At 37.8% G+C, this 22,008-nt stretch overlaps 1 protein-coding gene across 6 annotated transcripts in view; it reads left to right on the top strand.

Annotated features, from left to right (window-relative positions):
* The window catches only part of cdkl5 (cyclin dependent kinase like 5), a 95,575-nt gene that overhangs the window by 913 nt on the left and 72,654 nt on the right, over positions 1–22,008 (top strand). For 5 of the 6 annotated variants that reach the window (XM_015363831.2, XM_015363832.2, XM_015363827.2 and 2 more), the window contains exon 2: positions 15,756–15,986. In XM_015363831.2, the coding sequence (XP_015219317.2) occupies positions 15,923–15,986 (64 nt within the window). In that variant the 5' untranslated portion in view covers positions 15,756–15,922. Of the gene's footprint in view, positions 1–203; positions 264–15,755; positions 15,987–22,008 lie in introns of those variants that run through there. The other variant, XM_015363830.2, reaches the window with a different exon arrangement.

Genomic DNA, 22,008 nt, shown 5'->3' with positions numbered 1-22,008 from the left:
GGTTTTTACTGTATGACCGTAATAATGCAAACGTTAACTGAGCTTTAAAGAAACGTCAGTTAGTTCGGCCTGGTGGCCCATATGCCGGACAACGTTAATGCCGACGAAATAAATATTTTCAAGGGTCAGTATTGTGCCTGGCACTATTATTATGCTGGACTAAAGAGAGTCACGACTCAGTAGCGTTTGCAACAGTAGCAGTACTCCACCGGTGCACAATATCCAAGAGCGTCTGCCATTGGAGCAATATGGTCGTTAAAACGGTATAAAATTATTAGTTAAGCCATTTCTAAAATCATTGTTTAGTTTTTTAGTGTAATATTGAAGACTTTTAAAGGATTCCCTTCCTTAAGTATAAGCACAGTCGGAAAATACTTATGATATGAGTGGGTTTAGCAGCACTGAATGCTGTGATTTCACGTCGTATACTGTATAAACGTTATAATTTGCCATTTTAACGTCGTCGTTATTCGGTGCTTCGTAGTTGCTAACTGTATAGTTTTCACTGTATACTTAATTATTTTATTCCTGCGTGATAAACCTTTCATATGATGGCTGCTGTGAGCATCATCTAGTGACCTGCGAGAGAATTCAATTAGAGTTCCTTACCAAAAACCTCTTATGCTAGCAGCTGGCGTGAATCCTATATTTCTCTCTTTTAAAAGTGATCGGTTGATAGAATGTACTGATCCATACTGAAGGTTAAGGTTTCTATACTTAACAGGAATACATCAAACCTTCAAAGTTATGTCCAGACTCTTTTCCCATATTAAATATTTATTGTTAATTTGTCGCTTTATTTGATAAAAATATTGCTTTTACTATACCAGACGATGAAAGGATTACATTAAACAGGCCTGCTTTGTTGTATTTCCACAGAAGCAATGTCAGACATTCACTGTCTCTTTCCTGTGGAGCTGGCAGAGTGATCTTGAGGAGAGCTTCCTATAGACGCCTCCATTGCCTCTGACTCGTGCTAGTGCAATGGCTTAAATATTTTAAGGTTCACATACGTCTTGTACTTTGGGAGCTCATCTGTCATGTTTGTTTCAGACTGTGTGCAGTATTAACATATACATTAGGAAAAAGGCACCGCATGCCAAAACTGTTGATTAATAGACCATATCTAGCTTGGAATAGGTACTGTAACGTGTGGCTTTACAAAAACAAACTAACATATGGGCAGATATGAGTAACCTAAACCAATATTTTTCAATACAGGGTGATGTGTATCATTGTAGAGCCAAAAAAAGGGATTACAAGTGTTTATGCAGGAAAGGCAGATGACATGCAGACCTGTGGCAGGTGTCTCTTAGGTCCCTGGTTAAGGGGAGTGAAGTTCCTAATTAAATTTGAGTTGCTGTGGATGTTATTCATCTTAATAGCCTTGCATCATGAAGTGAACTGCAACAATCTCCTGACCTCGAAGTGGTATTACTTTATTATGCTTATTAGTTATTTTTGTTATATGCTGTTGTAAAATGTTCTTTAGCCATTCTGAACTTTCAAAACCAATTGGACCTTTTAAAATATGTCTTTATGTAGGGCTTAGAAATCTCTGTGAAGAGTTGTAGTTATACAGAGGTTAAAAAATGCAAGGAAAATATGAATCCTCTGTTCATCATGTGTTGGATTTTTTCCTGAAACTTTCCTTGTTGGAAAATTTATTTTCTCTTATTTGCCATGCTGTGATTGTAAATAATCAAATTTAGTCTTAAATCCAGTCTGGCTGGGACTCCAAAGACATTTTTTGAAAATGCTATGCTTTGAAACCAGATTTAAGTAGATGTGATTTATTTGTTTGAGGTCCTATTTTTAAAAGCTCTGTTTAACTGTAGTGTATCAGACTCAAAACCCTCCTTTTCAGAAAAGCCTTTACTTAACTGCTTCCATTCTTCACCCCTCTGCTCTTCTTAATACCATCTTCCACGGTCTCCTCTATTGTTATTGTTGTATTGTTGTAATTATAATTGTGTCCTGTCTTGTGAAATTTTCTTATTTATTGTTGTAGTCTTCTTATTTATTGTTATTGTCATCCTGTAAAGCGCTTTGAGAAGCCACCTTTAAAGGCGCTATATAAAATAAAGTTTATTATTATTATTATTATAGTGTAAACCTTTTATGTTTGTTCTGCTATTACTGTCGCTTTTGATTACATATGGTTGGGAGATAAACTGATATTTATTTTGTTATGAATATCTTGGAGGAAATACCTTGACAGGGTTTTGACAGATTCCCATAGATCTCTTAAAACTGAGTTTATTTTACATTTTTTGTCCTGTGTAGTCTTCAGACTCTCTCAGATTACTACAGATATCCTTTCACTGTGGAAATTCCCGTTCTTGCATTAGACGAAGATGGTTTACTGGCTCAGTACTTCATTTTTGTGCCCGTCTCCCTCCCTGTCCCCTTTAACCTGTTGCCTTTACGCAATATCTAATCATCACACCGATGGACAAACAACAGTTACTTCAGTACAAAAAGATGAATTTTTAATCTGTTTTTTTTTTGCGCATGTAGGCGTTTTTCAGAGTATACTGTCTGTGAAGGAGCTGAATTTGGGGATGATAGTTTTGAGGCATTTCTTTTATTGCAGATCTACTTGGGGGATTTGAATGGAAGAAAAACCCCAGCAGCTAGGTTTTCTTAAGGTGGCTGCTGATATTTAACATGTGAAGAAAGATACTTAACCTCACACATCAAATCCATCTCAGACAATGTTTTGTTAAATTGTTTGTTTTACACAAAGGTTGCCGTCATTGTTGAACTGTTAGACTTGTGTATTTTTACACTTCATTTTGCCAGTGTATTTCTGCTTTTTCACATCTACAGTCCTCTTTCTCTATCGCCTTCACTGTAATACAGGGATATTTATTTCACCACACATTCTGACTTAATCTTGTGCTGTCATCCTGGTTTGATTACATTAAAAGCTGGGTGCAAACAAAATGTTCCATTTGAATTGGGTCAGAGCAGTTGTCTTTCTATTTGTGTAAAAAATGCTTTCATTTGGGTTCTTGATAATGCTGAGGTTTAAGCCAATACTTGCGTAAGATCTTGGTATAATTTATTATTTGATATTTTAATCTGTTCTCTAAAGTGTCAGTAAGGTATTTTGTATGTAGTTGTGCAACAGTAACCAGACCCTGCTTTTCTTCATTTTCTTTAAAATTGATTATTGTAATATTCTTTTAAAATGTATTGGCAAGACCACCCTTTGGAATTATGTGCCTTTTTCCATGTCCAAGTCTGAGAGACACAGTCACATGGCCCCTCTCCTTTCTGGGCTATTAGATTTCACTAGATTTTAGTAATTGCATGAAAAGTATTAAATGACACTGCTGCCTCGTACGTATACATCTTACACTTGATTCATAACATTGGCTGGTGTACCACTGCTGACTCGGTGATTGTGCCCTCAATGACAAGTGTGTGCACCATTGCAGATTGGTCCTTTTTGATCTTGAGCACCAAGTCTAAAAGAGAAAGGTGTTCCCATATTGGATTTGGAAGTCTGAGTCAGTGACTTTAAGATTGTAACTACATTATAAGTTAAACTTTTTATTTTTTTGTCAGGAGAAACTGTTTGTGATTAAGCACCTTTCTTACAACAAACAATTTTTCCAATTCTGTGCATTACGGAACCTAGGGATGCCTGCCAACAAAAAGCTTTTTAAATTATAGCCTGCTGATGTCAAATACAATATGACTGTGCTTTCCCCTCTTGAACCTCTTTCTTGTAAGCGATATCAAGATTTGCATCAATGATCTTACCAAGTAGATGAAATATGTGGAAAATACTTTTTTTTAAATGTGTTATGTGATGGATTAAAACTTCTTGTTGCTTTAATTGTAGTGGTTACAAATGTGTAGAACTTAATTAAGAGCTAATTAAACATTAGTATATTTGTGGGCTAAAAAATACCCAGATACTTCAGGTTTTTCAACTGGTATAAAGATGCATAAGGTAGGCATGGTCATCAGTCCAATACTCCTTATTTTAGTACTGTGGAAGATGCAAGCAGATTGATTAGGGTTTGCACACCTGGTCTGTAGATGATAACTGGAGCCTCTTCATATAGATTATATTTAATGGAAAGTGTTTTTCATTTTTTATTTCATTTTGTGTTCTCTAGTGGGTCTTAAATTTAGTATTCTACTAGCAGAAAAAAAATGTCCTGAAAGCATATCTGTGAGAAAAAGAAAACTAGACAGAAAATACAATTTGGAATACAAATATGCAAGGCACACATGAACCTGCTGCTGTGGTCTCCACGAAGAGCTATTTTGAAATCTAGTTATGAGCCTTAATGCTTATTGATCAGTTATTGGTTAAATGATGTTTTGGTTTCTTGTTTCCCAGAAAAAAAGTGACTCTCTACTTGGTGATAAAAATGTTGAAACACAATTTGCTCTTGTTTTATCTTCTCCTTTTTCCCTGTCCTTGTGCAGGTGATAGTATTTCACAGCACTGTTACTTGGTCACCATGGCCTTAGAAAACAGGGAAAATTCACCCAATTACTTCTTCCATGACAGGAAAACATGCTTTCAATAATTTGGGAAATATACAGCTTTTCTATGAACCCATTATATGTGATATTTTTTTCCGGATACATTTCAGTGACTCATTTCATTTCAGTCTCTCAGGGTGCGATAAATCATAAATTACATCAATTATGAGCCAAGATGGAATACATTTTTGGATGAGTCAGTATAAAATAGTCACCATGGTATCTGAAACCTCTCAATTTTGCAGTAAATCTTTAATAGCAAGTAAGGTTTATCCTACAAGTGGGGTCCTAAGTTTGACATACACCATGCACTTAATTAATCTTAGGTCAGTTATCATATAATATAGGTTTAGTCATTTCTTACTCTCAATACAATTGAAAAGAATAATTTCTTTTATTTTTATGTTAAATTCAACAGTGTTTCTGTGCAGTGATAGCCCTGGAACCATAAGACCAGGATCTACTGTACATCTGCTACTTGTGGCTTTTCCTTTCAACTCTTTGGCCCTGAATCTGTTTTTCCACATAGTGATGGCTGGTGTGTGAAATGCCAATGGTCCATGAACTGTTCTTGTTCAGAGAAATAGAATATTTTCCAGCTCTTTGTGATCAATACACCTGTACTGTGGGACATCTTGTGTGTTTTCTCAATGCTTATTGTGGGTGTTATTTTATCAAGTTTATTGAGTTGTTCGTTTTGCTTGACAAGCCTGAGCAGCCAGCATTGTAGTGGACCAGTAATCTATCAGTTCGGTTCACAGAGATGTCAGTTTTGGCACTATAATGAACTGTCAAACCATAGATATTTCAGGCGTGGAACGCATCAGTGCAGCTGGTGCTTGGAGTCGGGGTCATTTCAGAGTCTAAGGGGAAGAATGAAGTTAAAGTCCTGTGGGAAAGGGAGCAGTATTAGAACTTGGTAGGCAGTGGCCGTCTGAAGGTTTGGGATGTCATAGAGCCATGATAAATATTAGTTAAGCGAAACAAACCAGGACTCGAACATTTTGCAAAATGTGCTGCTGCTATGAGTCTCAGGAGAGACTCGTGCTTAAGTCGGAATACTCATCTGTTTGGGCAATCTTTAGGCCAAACATTGTGCTTTGAAATTGCACCGTGGGTCTGAATGGGACATTACAAGGAAGAAAGAACTGGCCTGGAGGCAGAAGTAGCCCAAAGTGTAAAAATCTTTAATGATTTACAGATATACAGGCTAAATCCTTACAATTACATGGGGGGGCAAGCAATTGTGTTTTTATTATACAGCATATTGCAGTATAAAAATATTTTTTTTCATCAGATTTATGTCATTTTAATGTTCCATATGAGAGTGAGTGGGTACATACAGCAGGATGAATAACATATACAAATGACTGGGCTGAGTGCTTAAGGAAAATAAGATTAGTTTTATTCATTGTTTTATAAAGTATGCATAAAAGATTACATGGGGAGAGTTTGTTGAATGTCTGCCTGTGATGAACAATTAAAAATCCATCACTCAATTTTCTAACCACTTAATCCAACAGAGGATCTCGTGGATGCTGGAGCCTATCCCAGCAAGCAACGGGTGCAAAACGGGATGCATCCTGGGCAGGGTGTCAATGCATCGCAGGACACACAAACACGGACACACGCATACTCATACCAGGATCAATTTTCCCAGGAGCCAGTTTTTGGATTGTGGGGGGAAACCCACAGGAACATAGGGACTACATGTAAACTCCATGCATATAGCACCCAGGTCCAGAGTTTTGAATTCAGGGCCTCAGCACCATGAGGCAGCAATGATAACCACTGCATCAGTGTGCTGTCCTTAATTGAAAGTCATATTTTCATATATGGCATCTTAAGTTTTGGTTTCCCTTGTTCCAGTGCGGAGAGCAAGTCCAATTCTTCTTGATAGATTTGATCCGGGGCCTACTCGCCTGTATGATACAAACTTTCATTGGACCAAACCAAATGACCTTATATCATAATACCTCAGCCTTGCTGTATTGTCTAAGTTTGCTTAGATGACCAGTCCTGCTTGGAAAGTCTGTCTCTAGTTCTGTAAATTATAAAAGTATACCTTGGCCAGATTGTGAGTGTCTGGTACACTTTTGAGAGGGCTGTAAGTTAGACAAGTGCTCTGAGATTGCAGAAGGAAAAAAGGTTATACTGAAATGCATGCTAGCTGCTGTATCATTCTGACAATAGCATTCTCCACAGAGAAAAGGATCCCGTCTTTCAGACACTGCATGAAATGATTAAGTGCTGGTAAGAGAACGGTCTAAATGACAAAGCCCTGAAGTGCACAGCATGCAGAAGAGGCAGCCGTGGAGAGGAAAAGGGTATCATTCTTTTTTGGGGTTTAAGCCCACCTGCTGAGTTTTGCTTCTTTAACGTTTTTCATATTGCTGTATCTGAGGTTCTACAGCATATGTTTGTTTTGGCCTCTTTTTAATTTGATAAAATGCAAGAATTTGCACAGGTCATGAAAATAATACCTTCGGCCAAATATTACTCAGAATGAATAGATTGTCCTACTCCAGGTGCTCCAAAAATCATTATCACTTTCCAACATATGTCCAAGCCCTGGTATCTTCTCTATTGCTGATGCCAGACAAAATGGAAGTACTGTAAAGAGAGAGTTATGCCTGCTGCTGCTTTAGTCATTCTAGTGATGTGTTTTCTCGTCCAGTTGAAGTGTCAGCAGTTAAGGTGTTCAAGGTCTGCACACACGAATCCCTCATGATGGTGATTTCAGAAAGATCTGTCTTACTTGCTGCTGGATAAGTGTCAGTAACCAGTGTTGCTACATTTAATAATATACTGTGTACAGTATGACCCTATTGTCCTCTTGTTTTTTTAGTTCTTCACTTAAATAATATTTTCTTTCCTTTAAGACCTAAGAACTTAAGAGATAAAAAGATTTTGTTTTGGCCATATTAGTTTCTCACTTGATCAAAAAAACATCTCACCAAGCAATTTCAAGTTTTTCTTAGCTTGATTGGGTTTCTTGTTCCACAAACCCCTTAATTCTTTTGTGAAAAGGTCTTCCAGATCTCTGGTTTGAATTGTCACTCAGTGGGCCTAGTTGCTTGGATTTAGTGAAGTCCTGAAGGATTTGAAAACCTTACTCTGGAGTTCCTGGAGCAGAGTACTGGGCACATTTAAAAATGAGATGTTTGTATTGTAGGTCCAATAGGTTTAGAATATTGGTGTGCACCATCAGTATGAACGTATTATAATATGAACAGTCTTTTCTGCACAGCATGATTCACATCTTTGCCTAGTCCATTAGATAGATGCATCTCACCACTTCACTTTTTGAAGATAATTAAGGCATCATCATGTTATTTTTTTATCGGAAATGTGAAGACCACTTAATTCTGTCTTCCTTGCTCCATCTGTATTTACCGAGTTATGTTTTTGGCACATCTATTGCATGATTTAACACGCCTAACTAATGAGCTCAGTCATTTGGTGTGAATGTGGATATTTTTCTATCAGGTCTGTTGAATTACCTGTTGTAATATTGTCAAATGCAATGTCTCTGATGGCTCCCTTGAGCTGTAAAGAGTGTCAAATAGACATGGTAAAACATGACAGTTCAATAGGAGTTTACCAAATCTAGCTGTTCCGAACAATTTTCTTTTAAGACCTTCTCTGAAGTGACTTATTTCCATTGGATACAGTTAAAACTCTTAAATCTCAAAACTAGGCTCTGCTACATAAGTAGTCTCTAGAGTGCTTTCAGTTAAAGAATTGCCAGCCTTTTATCTGTCCTCGGGTTCATTTAGCTTTTTTTTGTTGTTGTTGTCTTCAAATAAGTATTTTAAACACAAAAGCAAAGCCTACATGTTCATTTGCATTTACTTTCAAGTTCTTGTTTTCAATATTTATAGTTAAAACTGAATTGTTTTAGGTACAATGATATTAAGGTTTAAAAATCGAGACGCATCAAGTGAGATGTAATTGGCCAGTCTAAAGCTGAGAATTCCTTTTAAATTGAAAACACTTTGCTGACCGCACAGAGCAGAGCGCAAGTTAATAATTTAATAGCATCACAACTTTCAACTGTAAAGTGTTAATTCAGAGCAGGTTTTGAAGGATAATGGTTTGTAACAGCTGTAGTCTGGTAACCTCTACATTTTAATTAAAACTTTTCTTCCGTGTTAATTAATCGGTATTTATCAGTATTTTGCTCTTTTCTCAAATCATGATTTTCAGGAATCCAGTTTTGTGGATACTGTCATTTAGAGTCTTGGTCCCCAGCAGCACTGTCCCATTCTGTACAGTACTTTTGCTCTTGGTTGAGCATTCTCTGGTTTGTCTCTCATGCTGAAGACTTTATTCCGGGGGGATCTTGTAACTGCTTTGTCCTTGCCAGGGGCAGGTTTTGAATTGACCAGTCTAAACCATGTTCACTCACTTTGTGAAATCCATAACGATTTAAATTCAAGTGACATTGAAAAGATGGAGGTTATTTTCCTCTTAAAATGTGTCTGGATATAAATGATTGACAACACTAAATTATACAGTATGTTAGATTTCGGAAACAGGCAGCGATTAATTTCATTTTTTTTTTTAGCTCAAGAAAATCCAGGTAACATGGGAAAACGCTCTGTGGAAGTGGATTTAAAACAGACAACATGAGGCACTAGTTTATTCAAAGGGTGGTGGTACTGTGGAGTAAATTACCCAGGATTGTTATCGAAGAAGACATTCCTAACTTATTTCAAGAAAAAGCGGGGTGAGATTCCTGGATCAATTAATTCCTAACCAACAAATGAGCCAGGTGGCCCATCCACTTGTTTGTAACCAGGGGGAAGAGGATGCTTTGATACCATAAGGTCAGCAGAGACAACTGAGACATTATTGGGGGCCTTTTAAGTGTGTGTGAGCTGTCAGCAGTGCTCAGGAAGCACTGCTCTGAGGTCTCTAGTGGGTTTTGGAATTGTTCCCGACAGTCCCAGTTCTCCTGCCTGGTGCGATTGAGATCATAGGCAGCGTAGCCGGTGAGACAGAGCAGACTTGACAGGACACAAGAGCCAGCAAAGAGGCTATAGGCTGAGGAGACACAGGCCAAAGAGCCTGAAGGAGGCGTGGTGGTGAAGGAGAGGGAGGGGGATGAGCTTGTGAGCTCAGAAAGAAGAAGGAGAAAGCTAATGTCTCGTCTTGCATCAAGGGCAGTCAATCTTGGTGCTGGGATTTTAGGTGATTGAAAGTCTTTGCCCTGGCTAATCTTTAATGTAGCGAACATCAGCACTTGGGTTAATTAAGCAATTAAGATTCAGTTCAGTATTTAGGTAATTGCAAGGTTCAGAGTCCTGTAATGGTGTTGATTCTGGAGGCCAGGGTTGACTACCCCTGTCTTACACCTTTACAGCCACCCTGAGCCATGCTTGCAAGAGAAAAGTGTTTGTCTGTGAGGGGGGCTAAGTGTAGTGAGCAGCAGCAGCACCTGGATTAATTGAGCAGTTAAGTGATTCCGTGAGGAGTGCTCAGTGCTGTATACATTATGTAACATAAGGACCAGTGATGGAGTGCTGGGGGAAAAAAACACATTTCTTGATCTAGAGCGTTTCATAGTTTCCTGCTTGTGTATGCTATAATTATGAAGATAATTTATTTTAAAGCTTAAGTTTAGATGGAATTTCGTTATAAAAAGTGGTATTTGACCACATGGCAGGAAAACACATAGATCTCTAATGCACTTAAATAGGTTTGGTGTTATTTAATTTAAATCTCTCTCATTTGGTTTGAAATAATGGAACAAAGTTCCAAAATATTCAGTGGTTTTTCTATGTCCAATTTATCTATCAGGGTTCAGGCTGAGATCACTGTTAACATTACATTTTAGACTAGAGACGCATTTAATGCTGGTTTGAATCCTATCTTCAAAACAGCCCTTAACAGTATAATGTGTCAGTACAATGATTAACATCAGGTCCTTTGTTTATTTTCATAATGTTTTCCAATGCCAGTTTTGGAAATGAATTAAGGATCTTTGCCTATTGTGATTCTTCTTGCATCTGCAGCCTGAGAATTTTGGAAGGTTCTCATTCTTGGTTTCTCAAAACAAGATAAAAATGATGTTTTTTGCCACCGATCTGTCTTGCGTTCTTGCAAGCCGAGCTAATGAACAAATCTGATAATAGTAATTTTTCTGAAACTGCCATAGCATTTGCCTGACATCATTAGAGCAAACTTGTAATCACCTGGTGGGAGTGCAGCTTTTGGCTACGCATCATCTCTTAAATGCTTGAAAGTTGGAGCCACACCTCAAGCTGTCCAAGCATTTTCTCTTAAATTTTGGTGCTCTGACAAATTCAGATAAAAGAGGTTGTTTTGCAAGACTTGCTCCTCTATTTGGCAAAACAGACATGCCATGACTTCAAGACAAGCAGCTGCTTTGTTTCCGCACAGCTTTTTCCTCGGGTTATGGACAGCGGTACAGCAGAAACAGTTGCCGTGAACATCCTCTGCCCTTGGTGTCACTGTCTATTTGAAGGCAAGGCTGTACTCCCTGCCATTTTATCACCAGAATTGGGATTGTCCAAACTAATGGTACCATATTAAAGTTGTTCAAGTAGGTAGCTGCACCAGCAGGAACAAGTAAAGGTTTATTTAGAGAAGAAAAGAAACGCATATTGTTTAGGCTGTGGAGCCTTCTTCGGGAAAAGTGTCACTTGGAGACGTTGTGCTCCTTTCACATGCATTTAAATACAAGTGCTTGGTTGCTCTTGGCTCTGGACAGAAAGCCCAGCAATTTACTGTATAGACCTCTTGTTTTTGCAAGTCTGGCTTTGGTTAAGGTACATGTTGTCAAAGAAGAGTTAAAGAATCATCATTATTTTTTTTTGTTTTTAACTTTTCTAATTGTTTATTTTCATAGCTACAGGTTACGGTTTGAGTTCTACACAATCTCAGACGGGTGGCGGTTGCCTCTGTAGGTGAAGGTGGTTGTTTTGTGTTTGCTCGCCGTTTCTCAGATCTCTCAAGGTGGTGAGGCAGTAAACATGTCGTCCAACTGCTGAACCTGTTGTGCATGTTCTTTGAAGGGCGAAGAGAAAGTCGCCGACAGGACAATTTTTAAAAGACATTATACCTCAGTCTCTGCTGGGAGGGGGGAATTAAACTAGTTTATGTCCTTAGCAAACACTGCAAACATATTCACATGCGGTATATTGACAAAACTGATGAAAGTTTTCGCTGTGGAAATTACATTTTGTCTTGCAATTTATCTGCGATATACTGTCAGTGTGCTAATATTAAGGATGTTTTCATAAGTAACCAGACGATGTGTTGATCGTTTAATCTTTAGTTTTCATTGGTGTCACCAGAAAATTGGAGGGTTTCGAATGAAACGCATCTTTTTCAATCATTTAAAATAAATTGCGAGCTTTGCAGGTCCTAATTACACAGCTGTCATATCACCCCTTACACTGGTTAATCTGAAGTCAGTTTTGAATCCGTGGAACTAACTCATTCTTGTTGGGAGTGTAGGTCTCTCAAAAGAGCAACTTTATAGCTCAGATAGATCAACCTCCGTAACTGATTAATAGAAGCCCCTTGGATCAAAGTGAAAATTGTAAACCTGTTTAATGTGATGCAATCAGAAAAATAGCAAATAAGCCTGGAAGCACACCATTTGACAGTCAAAAAAGTGAAAAGGGCACTTATCTTAAGGCCTTCTCTTTTTTTCTTAAATTATTGTTCATTGAAATATATCTAGATTTTTGAAGGGTAAATAGTCTGGCCTTCAAGTTTCATGCAATGGTAACAGGAGGTTAGGGATGACAGCGTTACACTCTGGTATGTGAACAAAGTTCATACTCCCTGCAAATTGTTGGACAAATAAGAAATTAACTAGAAATCATACAGAACGCTCCTCATGGGAAATATACCTGTAGCAATGAGGGATCCTGGGTGAAATGACAGAAATAAGCTTTTCTTCAGGGACATCAGAATTCATGCAAAGCTGCTCATGAAACATCCTTTCAACTTGAAGAGATAAGTATTTGACTAGCTAAAGCACAGACAGCTATAAGGAAAAAAAGAATAGTCAAGTTTTTGTGCTCTGCTTTGTAGTCGGGATTAGCTCAATTTTTTCGCGGCATGCAAACATTTTCTGGGAATATCGGTCTTGTATACTGTACGTGCAGGGCTTCCTACGGTTTAAATACAGGCCATACAAATGTGTTAACGCTGACAAAAATTGAACACAATCACAATTTTCTATGGAATGTCTTGTGCATTTGGATTTTGGATCTTTCCTTAAGCTATTTTAGTAGTTGACAGAAAAATGCAGAATTTCCTCGCACCTGACTCAGTGGGTCACAATATGGAAACAATTCTGTGTCCATTTGCTGCTTGTAAACATTGCATGAGAAACGTTTTCTAAACCTCCATCTTGTAGAGAGTGTAGGTCTCTTAAAAAAGCAACTTTGTAGCTCCGATATCCCTTAGATCAGCCTCATAATCTGTTGATTATGGAGAATAATAAAGGTTAATAATCGAAGAATAATTCTAAAGAGTGGAAGCTACTTAATGTTCAAAGTTAAAAAAGACTCAAAGATCACAAAATAATAAACAGCGCCTCAAAAGCAAAAAGAAGACAATGAAGGATTGATGCATACAGTAAACTGAAAATAGCAAAGCTCTTCCTCAGCCAACATCATGGGTAGCCTACATCTTTGATGAATCCTGTGGGGAATGTATGACTTATGACTTTTTTTAGTATAGTTATTAATTAGTTATTTGTTACGAATTATTGTTTCATAAATGAAGCAGGACTCAACCTGTTGTTAACCTGCATTGCTACCATGGCATTGCTAGATTGTCTGTTCTTTTTATTACATGTTTACAGTTTCCATCTAAAATAGAGCAACAAATAAGAATTTATTCTACCCTGTGTAAGGATAGAACCAAAAAATATTACAATTCTCTTAATGCATGATGAAGAATCAAATTATTAATACTCCTTTTTTGTAGTTTGAGTTTTTCACAAGCAAGGGCCTTTCTCTTTTTCTAACCAAAAGAAGAGAAAATTTTAAAGAAGGTAAATTTGAGTTATTAGTTTGCCAGTTTTAAGAGGTATTCCAATATTCCTGGTCTAATTAAATGTAGTGTATTTTTCAAATTTAGCCTGTTTAGTGAAGCTGGGAGTAACTGAAAATTCAAACTCGAACCTCAGCCGTCACCTCCAGTGGTTCTGATTCTTTACCGCACTAGTTACAATTTTAGTTGGAACCGTAAAGTATTACAGTTAAAGGTTTTTGTTTTTTTTAATTTGCACCCATACTGCAACACCATCATTCCAGTCACTCCCTGACAGAAAAGCTTCAATAGGAGGACAAAGCAAGGCTCAGTCTCAGTCTCTAGGTTCCTCTCCCCAGTGCTGGCAGTTTCCTGACACTGGAGGAGTCATCGGTGCCCTCAGCTTCCTTTCTCTATCTTTGTATCAAGCAGCGAAGGTCACGACAAGGGATTGACAAATCCAGAGCTTTTGTAGTGAGACTCCTGGAGTTTTCAATTAAATGGGCAGTCTCACCTGGCAGCTGAGTCAGAGCAGACGGATGACTAAAATAAGGGCTGGCGGAACGTTTGACATTGATTTGAGCTTTGGTTGCTCTGCAGTGAGGGTTCTGCATGCTTTCGTAGTTGATTTTCCTCCCCGATTTGATCTCCAGTGTTTCTTCGTGTTTGCCTTCTGCATTGGAATTGTTCTGCCTCTTAGGGGTTTCATTCATTCAGCCACTACATATCTTCCTTACTGAGGAAGAAAGAAACCGAATAAATGTAATCGTAGCATTTAATAAGATTCCAATTAATCTTGAACAGCTGTTCGTTCCTGCTCTGAAACGCAGCATGATGTAAATCCCCTCTTTGCTTAGTAGCAGTGATTTGTTAGATGAAATCTAATACTAATTTGTGCCACTGTGGTCATGTCTTTTTCCTGCCATTTAGATTCAGTGTACTTTATTGTTCGCTATCTTGATGGCAGCGTTACCACCTTGGATATTTTCAGATCTCAAAAACTAAGCAGATCTGTGCCTTTTCTGTACTTTGTCTTGGTGAACCAGCAGATGACATTTTTTCCAACAGATGTCCCAGTATGGTGCACAAGGAGCACTTACTGTACCTGTAGGTGATGCTGTCCTTCCAGATGATATTAAAGGGTCCTAACTGCTTGGTCATTATAGATCCCATTGCAGTACTCATAAGAGCAGAGTGTTATCCCTGATGTTCTTGCCACATTCCACTATAGAATAGGACAATCTGGCTTTCTTAACGTTTTCACTCAAATCTGTTCTGTCTAGAGCTGCTGCATATCACCCAAATGGGTGCTACACTTCAGTGCGCCTCTTATATCTGAAGCCCTTTAGGATCCATGGGGGGATGAAGAGTGCCATAGAATGAAAATGAATGTTGTGTCTCTATTCTAGTGACTAAATGGAATGTGCATAGTCATGCAGCCATAAGTCCTACTTCCAAAGTACACAGCAGTCTAGCTCCTTAGTACTTCATTTCTTTTTCTCGGCTTTTAATGTTGGATGCGAGTTTAGTGTCTGATGAATGATTGCAAACTTTGGGTGGCAGGTTTTCAAGCTCTCAGACATGTAGTTTGTGGAAGGAACGCGCTTTAAAAAACACAGTACCTTTGTCATAATATAAGAAGGTAACATTTTTCAAAGACTACTGCTGGAATGTCTACATTTCTTGACTTTTGCCGAATACATTGTTTTTTGAGGATGTAGAAAAGTAATTCTGGGAAAATTTTCTTCAATTCCATATGTAAACGTTTCTAAGACGAAATACCTGTTTCTTTAAGACCCATTCATTCCAGAGCTTTATCTCCCTGTCATCCAGGGACACAGGCAGCAGGTCTTTCCTGATAATGCTACAGCAGCTCAGCAGCGGGGGTTGTTAATATCCGCCGTGGGTTCCCCTCTTCTCTTAGTGACATCGGGCCACTAAAGAAGGCTCATTCAGAGCCTGGAAGTGGCAAAAGCTGACAGAGACCCAACCCATTTCTTCTCGCAGCTACTTGGTCAACGCAGCTAATGTTATTAGGGAAAAATCCAAACCTGGAGAACAAGGGGCCATGTTCTAGTCCTTAGAATGTTTTTTGCCTTGGGGCGTCATGACCGTCATGGAAAATTTAACCATGTCTCGTCCCCTCTCCATTTCTCGGAGAGGGCTTGTTTTGGAGTGTACAGAACCAGGCTCTTATATGCCTCCGTGTTTTGCTTTTGCAGGGATTTGCTGAGCTGCTGTGTTAGGCAGAGTGAGCATGTGGAGTGTGCCGTGGGCTCGAGGGATTTGCTGTTGCTCGGGACCTCAGTCCTGGCTGCCCCATGCCGTCTGCTAACGCCCCTCGCTGAGCTGCACATCCCGGGCCTTACCTCTGGTGGAATTTGTCTTCATGAAGATTCCTGACATTGGTAATGTGATGAATAAATTTGAGGTCCTTGGGATTGTAGGTGAAGGTAAGATTTTTTTTTTCTACTTGTAAATCATTGATGTGCTGTCAAAAGAAATCTAAATCTGTTCTTTTTCTGAACAATTCTTATTCATAACTTACTGGCTGAGCCCTGGATTCTGGGTTCTGACTTGTTTGTCATGATTCTGAGACCTGTGAATCATCCAAGGCCAATATTTCATAATTGATGCCAGAACACCATGTTATCATTTCACCTGCTTGCTGGAGAAAGCCTATTAAAGAAATTAATAGTTAAATGGTAAGCCAATGTAAATAAAACAGAATTTTAAATGAATAGAATGCTGTATGCAGTCCTTTTCCACATTTGTATGTAATAGGATTGAAATGAACCTTTTCTTCGTTTTAACTTTTCCCACTTTTGAAACTTGGTTTTGGTAGATCTAAAACATATAATAAAATAATATACACAGTTTTACAAGAAAATTTAGTTTGTCTTGGGAGATTTTGATTTGAAAACGGTTGTAAGAAAAAATATATATAAATGGCTCTCTGCGCAACAAAAAATTTAAAATTGTACAAAATTGTAAAATTGTTTTTCCCAAATACACAGTGGAAACACACTTTTATTCGACTTCAGGAAAGCGTTAGTCCGGACATCATTAATTACCCGGCTGCAGTTTTATGTGGCAAAAAGAAAACGAAGCAATACAGAGGGCTCTGAAACAACAGAACCCTGCTGTCACAGTACATAACACAACATGAAACGTTTTTCAGTCCAGCAGATTTCACGGTCTTGAAAAGGCCCGAGAAAGATGCCAGTGGGCTCATATATAGTTTTTGAGGATATGCTGAAAATCATTTTTCTCTCTGTGCCCCAGGTAGTCTGTTTATGCGTGAGTTTGCTTAGTGCTTCCACAAAAGGCATCTAATATACACATACCAGCATGTTTAAATGTTTCTGCCAGTAACACTCCAGCTCTTTGTTGCTTATTATCTGAAGAATAGAGTTCTATGGAGTCTAGAATTTGGTACCACTCTCTATGTATACACATGGAGAAAATATTTTCATTATATGAGTAGTCCAATAGCTGGGTAAAATACATTGTAGTGCTTTCTGTAGGGTTAATAATGACGTCCTGCTTTGGCACTGGGAGAAATGAGAACCAGCTACCAGGCTGTTCTTTTTCTATGAATCCTTATACTGCTGCAGCATGAAAAAATCTTCGCACGTTATAGTTTTAATTTCAGACCACTAGTCCCATTTCATCTTTCTCAGCTTTTTTTTTTAATTTTTAGTCTCATTCTCTCTTTATGCATTTGTTAATGTGTTTTTAAAAGTATTCGTGCTGTACTATACATGTTTTTCATGCAGTTACCTACGTGATAAATGCAGATATTTCTTCACATGGAATTGACAAATGTAACCCCTGGTTGCTCCTGTCCCTTTCACCTTGTTGGTAAGAGTGTGTTCCTAGATCAGGATAATTCAGAATCCCATGCTTGGTTCCATGCCAGTACTGGTATCTAGTCCTCATTTCCCTTTCACTTGTATCTCACAGGGCTGTCCTGGAATCCATTCCTCAACTCTGACTAATTAGCCAGCATGTCTGCCCATCTGCTAAGGAAATTATTAATAGGTTCAGTGAAACGCTGCTTTTTCCCGTGGTAAACAGGAAAAAGCTTTTCCCCTCCGAAAAACAGAGTATGGGGAGGAAAATGAGAGCAAAGTTCACAAACCGGTTTTCTCTCTCCAAAAGTGCGGCACATTTTATTTACTGCAGGCAGCCATGTTATTGAGCCTCTCGATCTGCTCGTTTGTCAAAAAAGCAGGTTGGAAATGAACAGGATCATGTTCTCCCCTTCCTTCCTTCTGTCTCTGGATTTCAGAGCTAGTTGTGGAGATTTCTGTATAAAATACATGCCAATTCTAGTATGGCACTTAATAAAGTGGATAATTAATATTATTGGATTAATGGAGTAAGAGGAAAAAATTGAAGCTGCACAAAACTGGCAAGCTTTCTAGCCAGGAGAAATGAAGAACTCGGGTTCAGTTAAATTTATTCTGGTGTTTTCTTCTGGGTTGGCATGTAGTTCATTACCACATATTTGACAGTTCATGCTAAATTACTAATGTGATGGCACAGAGATTGGGAAATGCTCTCACAGATATAAGATGAATATCTCACTGTATTATTAGATTAATTAAAAGGTACATTATAATGCTTGTTCAGGTAAGTAGTTTGAGGAACTAGATATTATATCATAATAATTAGTGAAATCTGGTATTTTTTTTATATTAAGAGTACTTGCTGTAAGCATTCAATATTTGTCAGACAAATCATATCAAAATCAATCAGACCAAAATCATACTGTATGCTAAAATTCTTCTAGATATGAAAAACAAGCAAACAACTGTCTGTGTGCAGTCGAAGAAAGAAATTGTCTTGTGGTCTACAATAAAAGATTATAGAATTAGTTATACACATATAATACTCTGTTGGGATTTAATTTTTGTAATTTTGATCACAACAATTCTAAAGCACACATTTGGAAAGAGTAACATAACAGTGTAGATAAAGTATTTTAACTGGAAAATTTCAGTACTTCTAAAACATTCTCCTTAACTAATTGAAAGAACCAAAGTCGTATTAACCCTGGGGCTGTAAGACCACCCTTCTGGCAAATGTAATTGGAGTTTTTTACTGGAGATAATGGACTGGATGCTCTAAGTGTCCTACCACTAATGCGATTTAAGAAGAAATGAGACTTGAATTTTTATAGAGCAGCACACTGAAAAATCCAGTGTGCTTACGATGCTTGAAGACCGCCTTTGTAATTCTTTGGCAGACCAGCCTTTTTGGTACCAAGTTGAATTTTCGTGATTGCTGTCATTCATTGCAATAAATGAGTTATACCAGTTAAGGACAATCAGCTGCTCACCTTCTGCCCTGGAAGGCAGCAGGAAAGAGTGATGCAATAGACAATCTGTTCACAACACCTGGTGTGAAGTATGTTTGTAATTAATTAACAGAGCTTAGGTGAAATATTTATCCTGGTCAGTGATGTGATAAAGAGAGGAGGAAGCAAAAGTGTGTTTGAGATTAACAGTTGTAGGTAAAGTTTGTGACCATTGATGACTAATACAGTTATTGGTGTATTTCCATCTGTTATCAGAAAGCAGATTACTGCTGGTTAGGGTCACAGTCACCCAGAAACACCTGCCCACTGAGACACCAGTCTGTCAAAGAGCAAGCACATGCAGGAGAACAATTTAGCAATGCCAGTTAACCTAACTAACAAGAAGCGCTCAAAGAAAAACAATGAATAAGCACACTTCTCACAAGCAAAGCGCCCTGGTGCAAAGTCAGTCCCAGAACCTGAGGGCTTTGAGGCAGTCATACTAGCTGTATTGTCACTGTTTTCTTAGATACTTTTTCTACAGAATTGAGTTCAGGCATTTTCTGAAAGTCTGCGTGCAATTTCCAGAAATTGTGAATTTGACAAATTAAAACTACAGGAATCATGAATGGATTTTGGCTGCAAGTTTTGTTGCTCTGCTTGATTGATTGGGCTGTGATTATTGAATACAGGATTTTCCTATATCTGGTTCTTTAATTGGTTTTTGGATGAAATAATTCTTAATGCAATTGTGTAATCGCCCAGTTTTTTAGATCGGGAACTGCACTGGAATGGATTTGGAAGCTCCGTAGCCGACTACCCCTGCAATGTGTTAACTATATTATTGGCCAATGGAATTCAGCAGTCACAAAATGCTACAATAGAATCTTGGGTAATCTTTTAGATTTAGATACAGTGATTTTGAACGTAATTAGAAGGACATCTCTTGCTATATTGCTTAATTTAACGTCTTCTAAAGAAATAAATTTTATGCTAGGAGTGCTCAAGCAGAAACAGAAAATTGAGAACTTCTGATGTTGTACAGGAACCAGCGAAAGCTTATGGAGCTAAAGTGTTTGGATTTACTTTTCTGTCTGGCACTGAATGAACCAGAAGAAAGTACTGAATTAAGAAACAAGCCCTCTGTTTCCCACTCTCTGGGAGTGAATAAGACAATAGAATTAGGTTCTGCTAAGGTATACCTGTTTAACTCAAAAGTTTTTTTTAGCTGAAGCTATTTAGTGTAGAGTTCAAATGTCAGATGGATGGTAATGGAAATTTGAGGGAATTGTACTCCGTGGCAAAGTAGAAAACTCTCTGGTGAATGGCTACTTCGGGTGTTGTGGAGTTTTTTCACAAGGGGAAACAAGAATAGAGAAATATAAATGTAAAGTTTTTTTTTCTTTTTCAAGGTGATTGAAATTACAAACAGACTCCCATTGTTTTGTTTTTCTTTCTGTGTGTTTTTGATTGAAACTGTTCTGGATATACTAAAAACAAATGAGTGTTTCTTTCTGACTTTCGTCAGAAAGATTAAATGATCAGGAATGTGACAATACTTTGGCTTTTTTTTGCTGTCAAGAACAGGTGTTTGTGAAGTGCTTTAATTCAGTCTTAATTTATTATGTCTTCTAGCTGTTTATTTAGAGTTTTAATCTTTAAAGCGATTTTTCAAAAGGATCGCCTTGGATTATCCACTTTCTTAATTAAGATAATTGCCAGGGAACTGAGAGTCTGTTCTATGTGGTATGCATCTCTAGCTTTATCTTTGTTTGCATAATGTGGAATGCTTTGAAATATAAATGATCTGCATAATTCATTGTGATAATGATACTGGAAATATCTGCAGATATAAAGATATCTGCAAAATACGTGGAACAAGATGCTATCTTTTATCCCTAAAATTGCGATCAAGTCATCACAGATATTCTGGGACCGTTATTCTTCTACTTGACCAGCATTCTTTCACTTTGTCCGTCATCAGTTCACAAGGTGTATATACAGCACAGGTTTTGCCAGATTCACATTGCCTCCATGTTTAGCTTAGAGCTGTGAGTTCAGAAAGCAGTTTTTAAACTGTGCTCTTTTTCTGTTAAGTGGCAGTTTATTAAAATGCTGGACCGTTGTGGTGAACTGGGTAAAGTATGGAAATTCAGTCAACCAAAAAGCTTGGTGTGAGTGCAGAAGTCTAAACTGTGTTTTTCTTGTTCCGAGATGGTTTTATTATGCTGCTGAGCCCAGTGGTTTTTCTAGGAGCCGTTATTCTGCACTGCAGTTGGCTGTTTGCTTCATAACACATATCCCATTTAGAGAAGAAGCAATGGAATAGATTTGCTGCATTCCTGGTAATATGAGCAATAGAATGTTTACTATATTGGAGACACTGTATTTTATCAATTCCCTGTGACCAGGGAGAACAGATTTCTTTTTTTTTAACTGAGTGAAGAATGCGCTCAAGGGCAAGGTGTTTTCAGTAAGTTACTTCATAGCTTTGGCTTACATGTGATCTCATTTAATTATCTTTGTATCCCAAGATATCTTTAAAACATCACAATCCACCTTATCTATCAAAATAATATTATGTTATTACATATAGCTACCATTGGTTCATTCACGTTAAAGCTGTGTGCTTTTAGACTGGCCTTAACTAGATATCTTGGATTTTCTTTCACATTTAAATTGTGAGCTTTTGTTACAGTTCATCTGATCATCTCTCTGTGTAGATATACACACTTCCAAACATGTCCCAATTTTTATAAAGCCTTTGAAACTGGAGCTGTATGGTCACTGAAGGGAAGCATGATATAGAGCCAGACAGTTTTGGCATTTCAGCTATGGAGGAGTGCCATGCCTACTGCAGTTACTGCCCAGAGAAACTTCTAAAAATACTCCCTATTGAAGCTGTAGAGATGTCTGCAGGTATGAAGTGTGAAGGATGGGACCGTGATGCATTGTGGAGTTTTTTTTTTTAAGTCCCAAGCAATTCCAGGCTCCCTTCGTTTTGTTTATTTTTGTTGTTTTAAATGAAATCTTAGAGACCTGCACAAACCTTTTGTTTTATGATGAAAACCTGAAATGAATCAAAAAATGCAATTTTATTTTTATTTTAGATGTAATTTCACTGCCTGCTGGCAAATATTTATATAATTTGTAACTAGTTCTTCAAGCTT

This window comes from Lepisosteus oculatus, chromosome 15 (genome assembly GCF_040954835.1).
Source record: "Lepisosteus oculatus isolate fLepOcu1 chromosome 15, fLepOcu1.hap2, whole genome shotgun sequence".
In the NCBI taxonomy this organism is placed as follows: Eukaryota; Metazoa; Chordata; class Actinopteri; order Semionotiformes; family Lepisosteidae; genus Lepisosteus; species Lepisosteus oculatus.
This window is presented reverse-complemented; position numbering and strand designations above follow the sequence as displayed.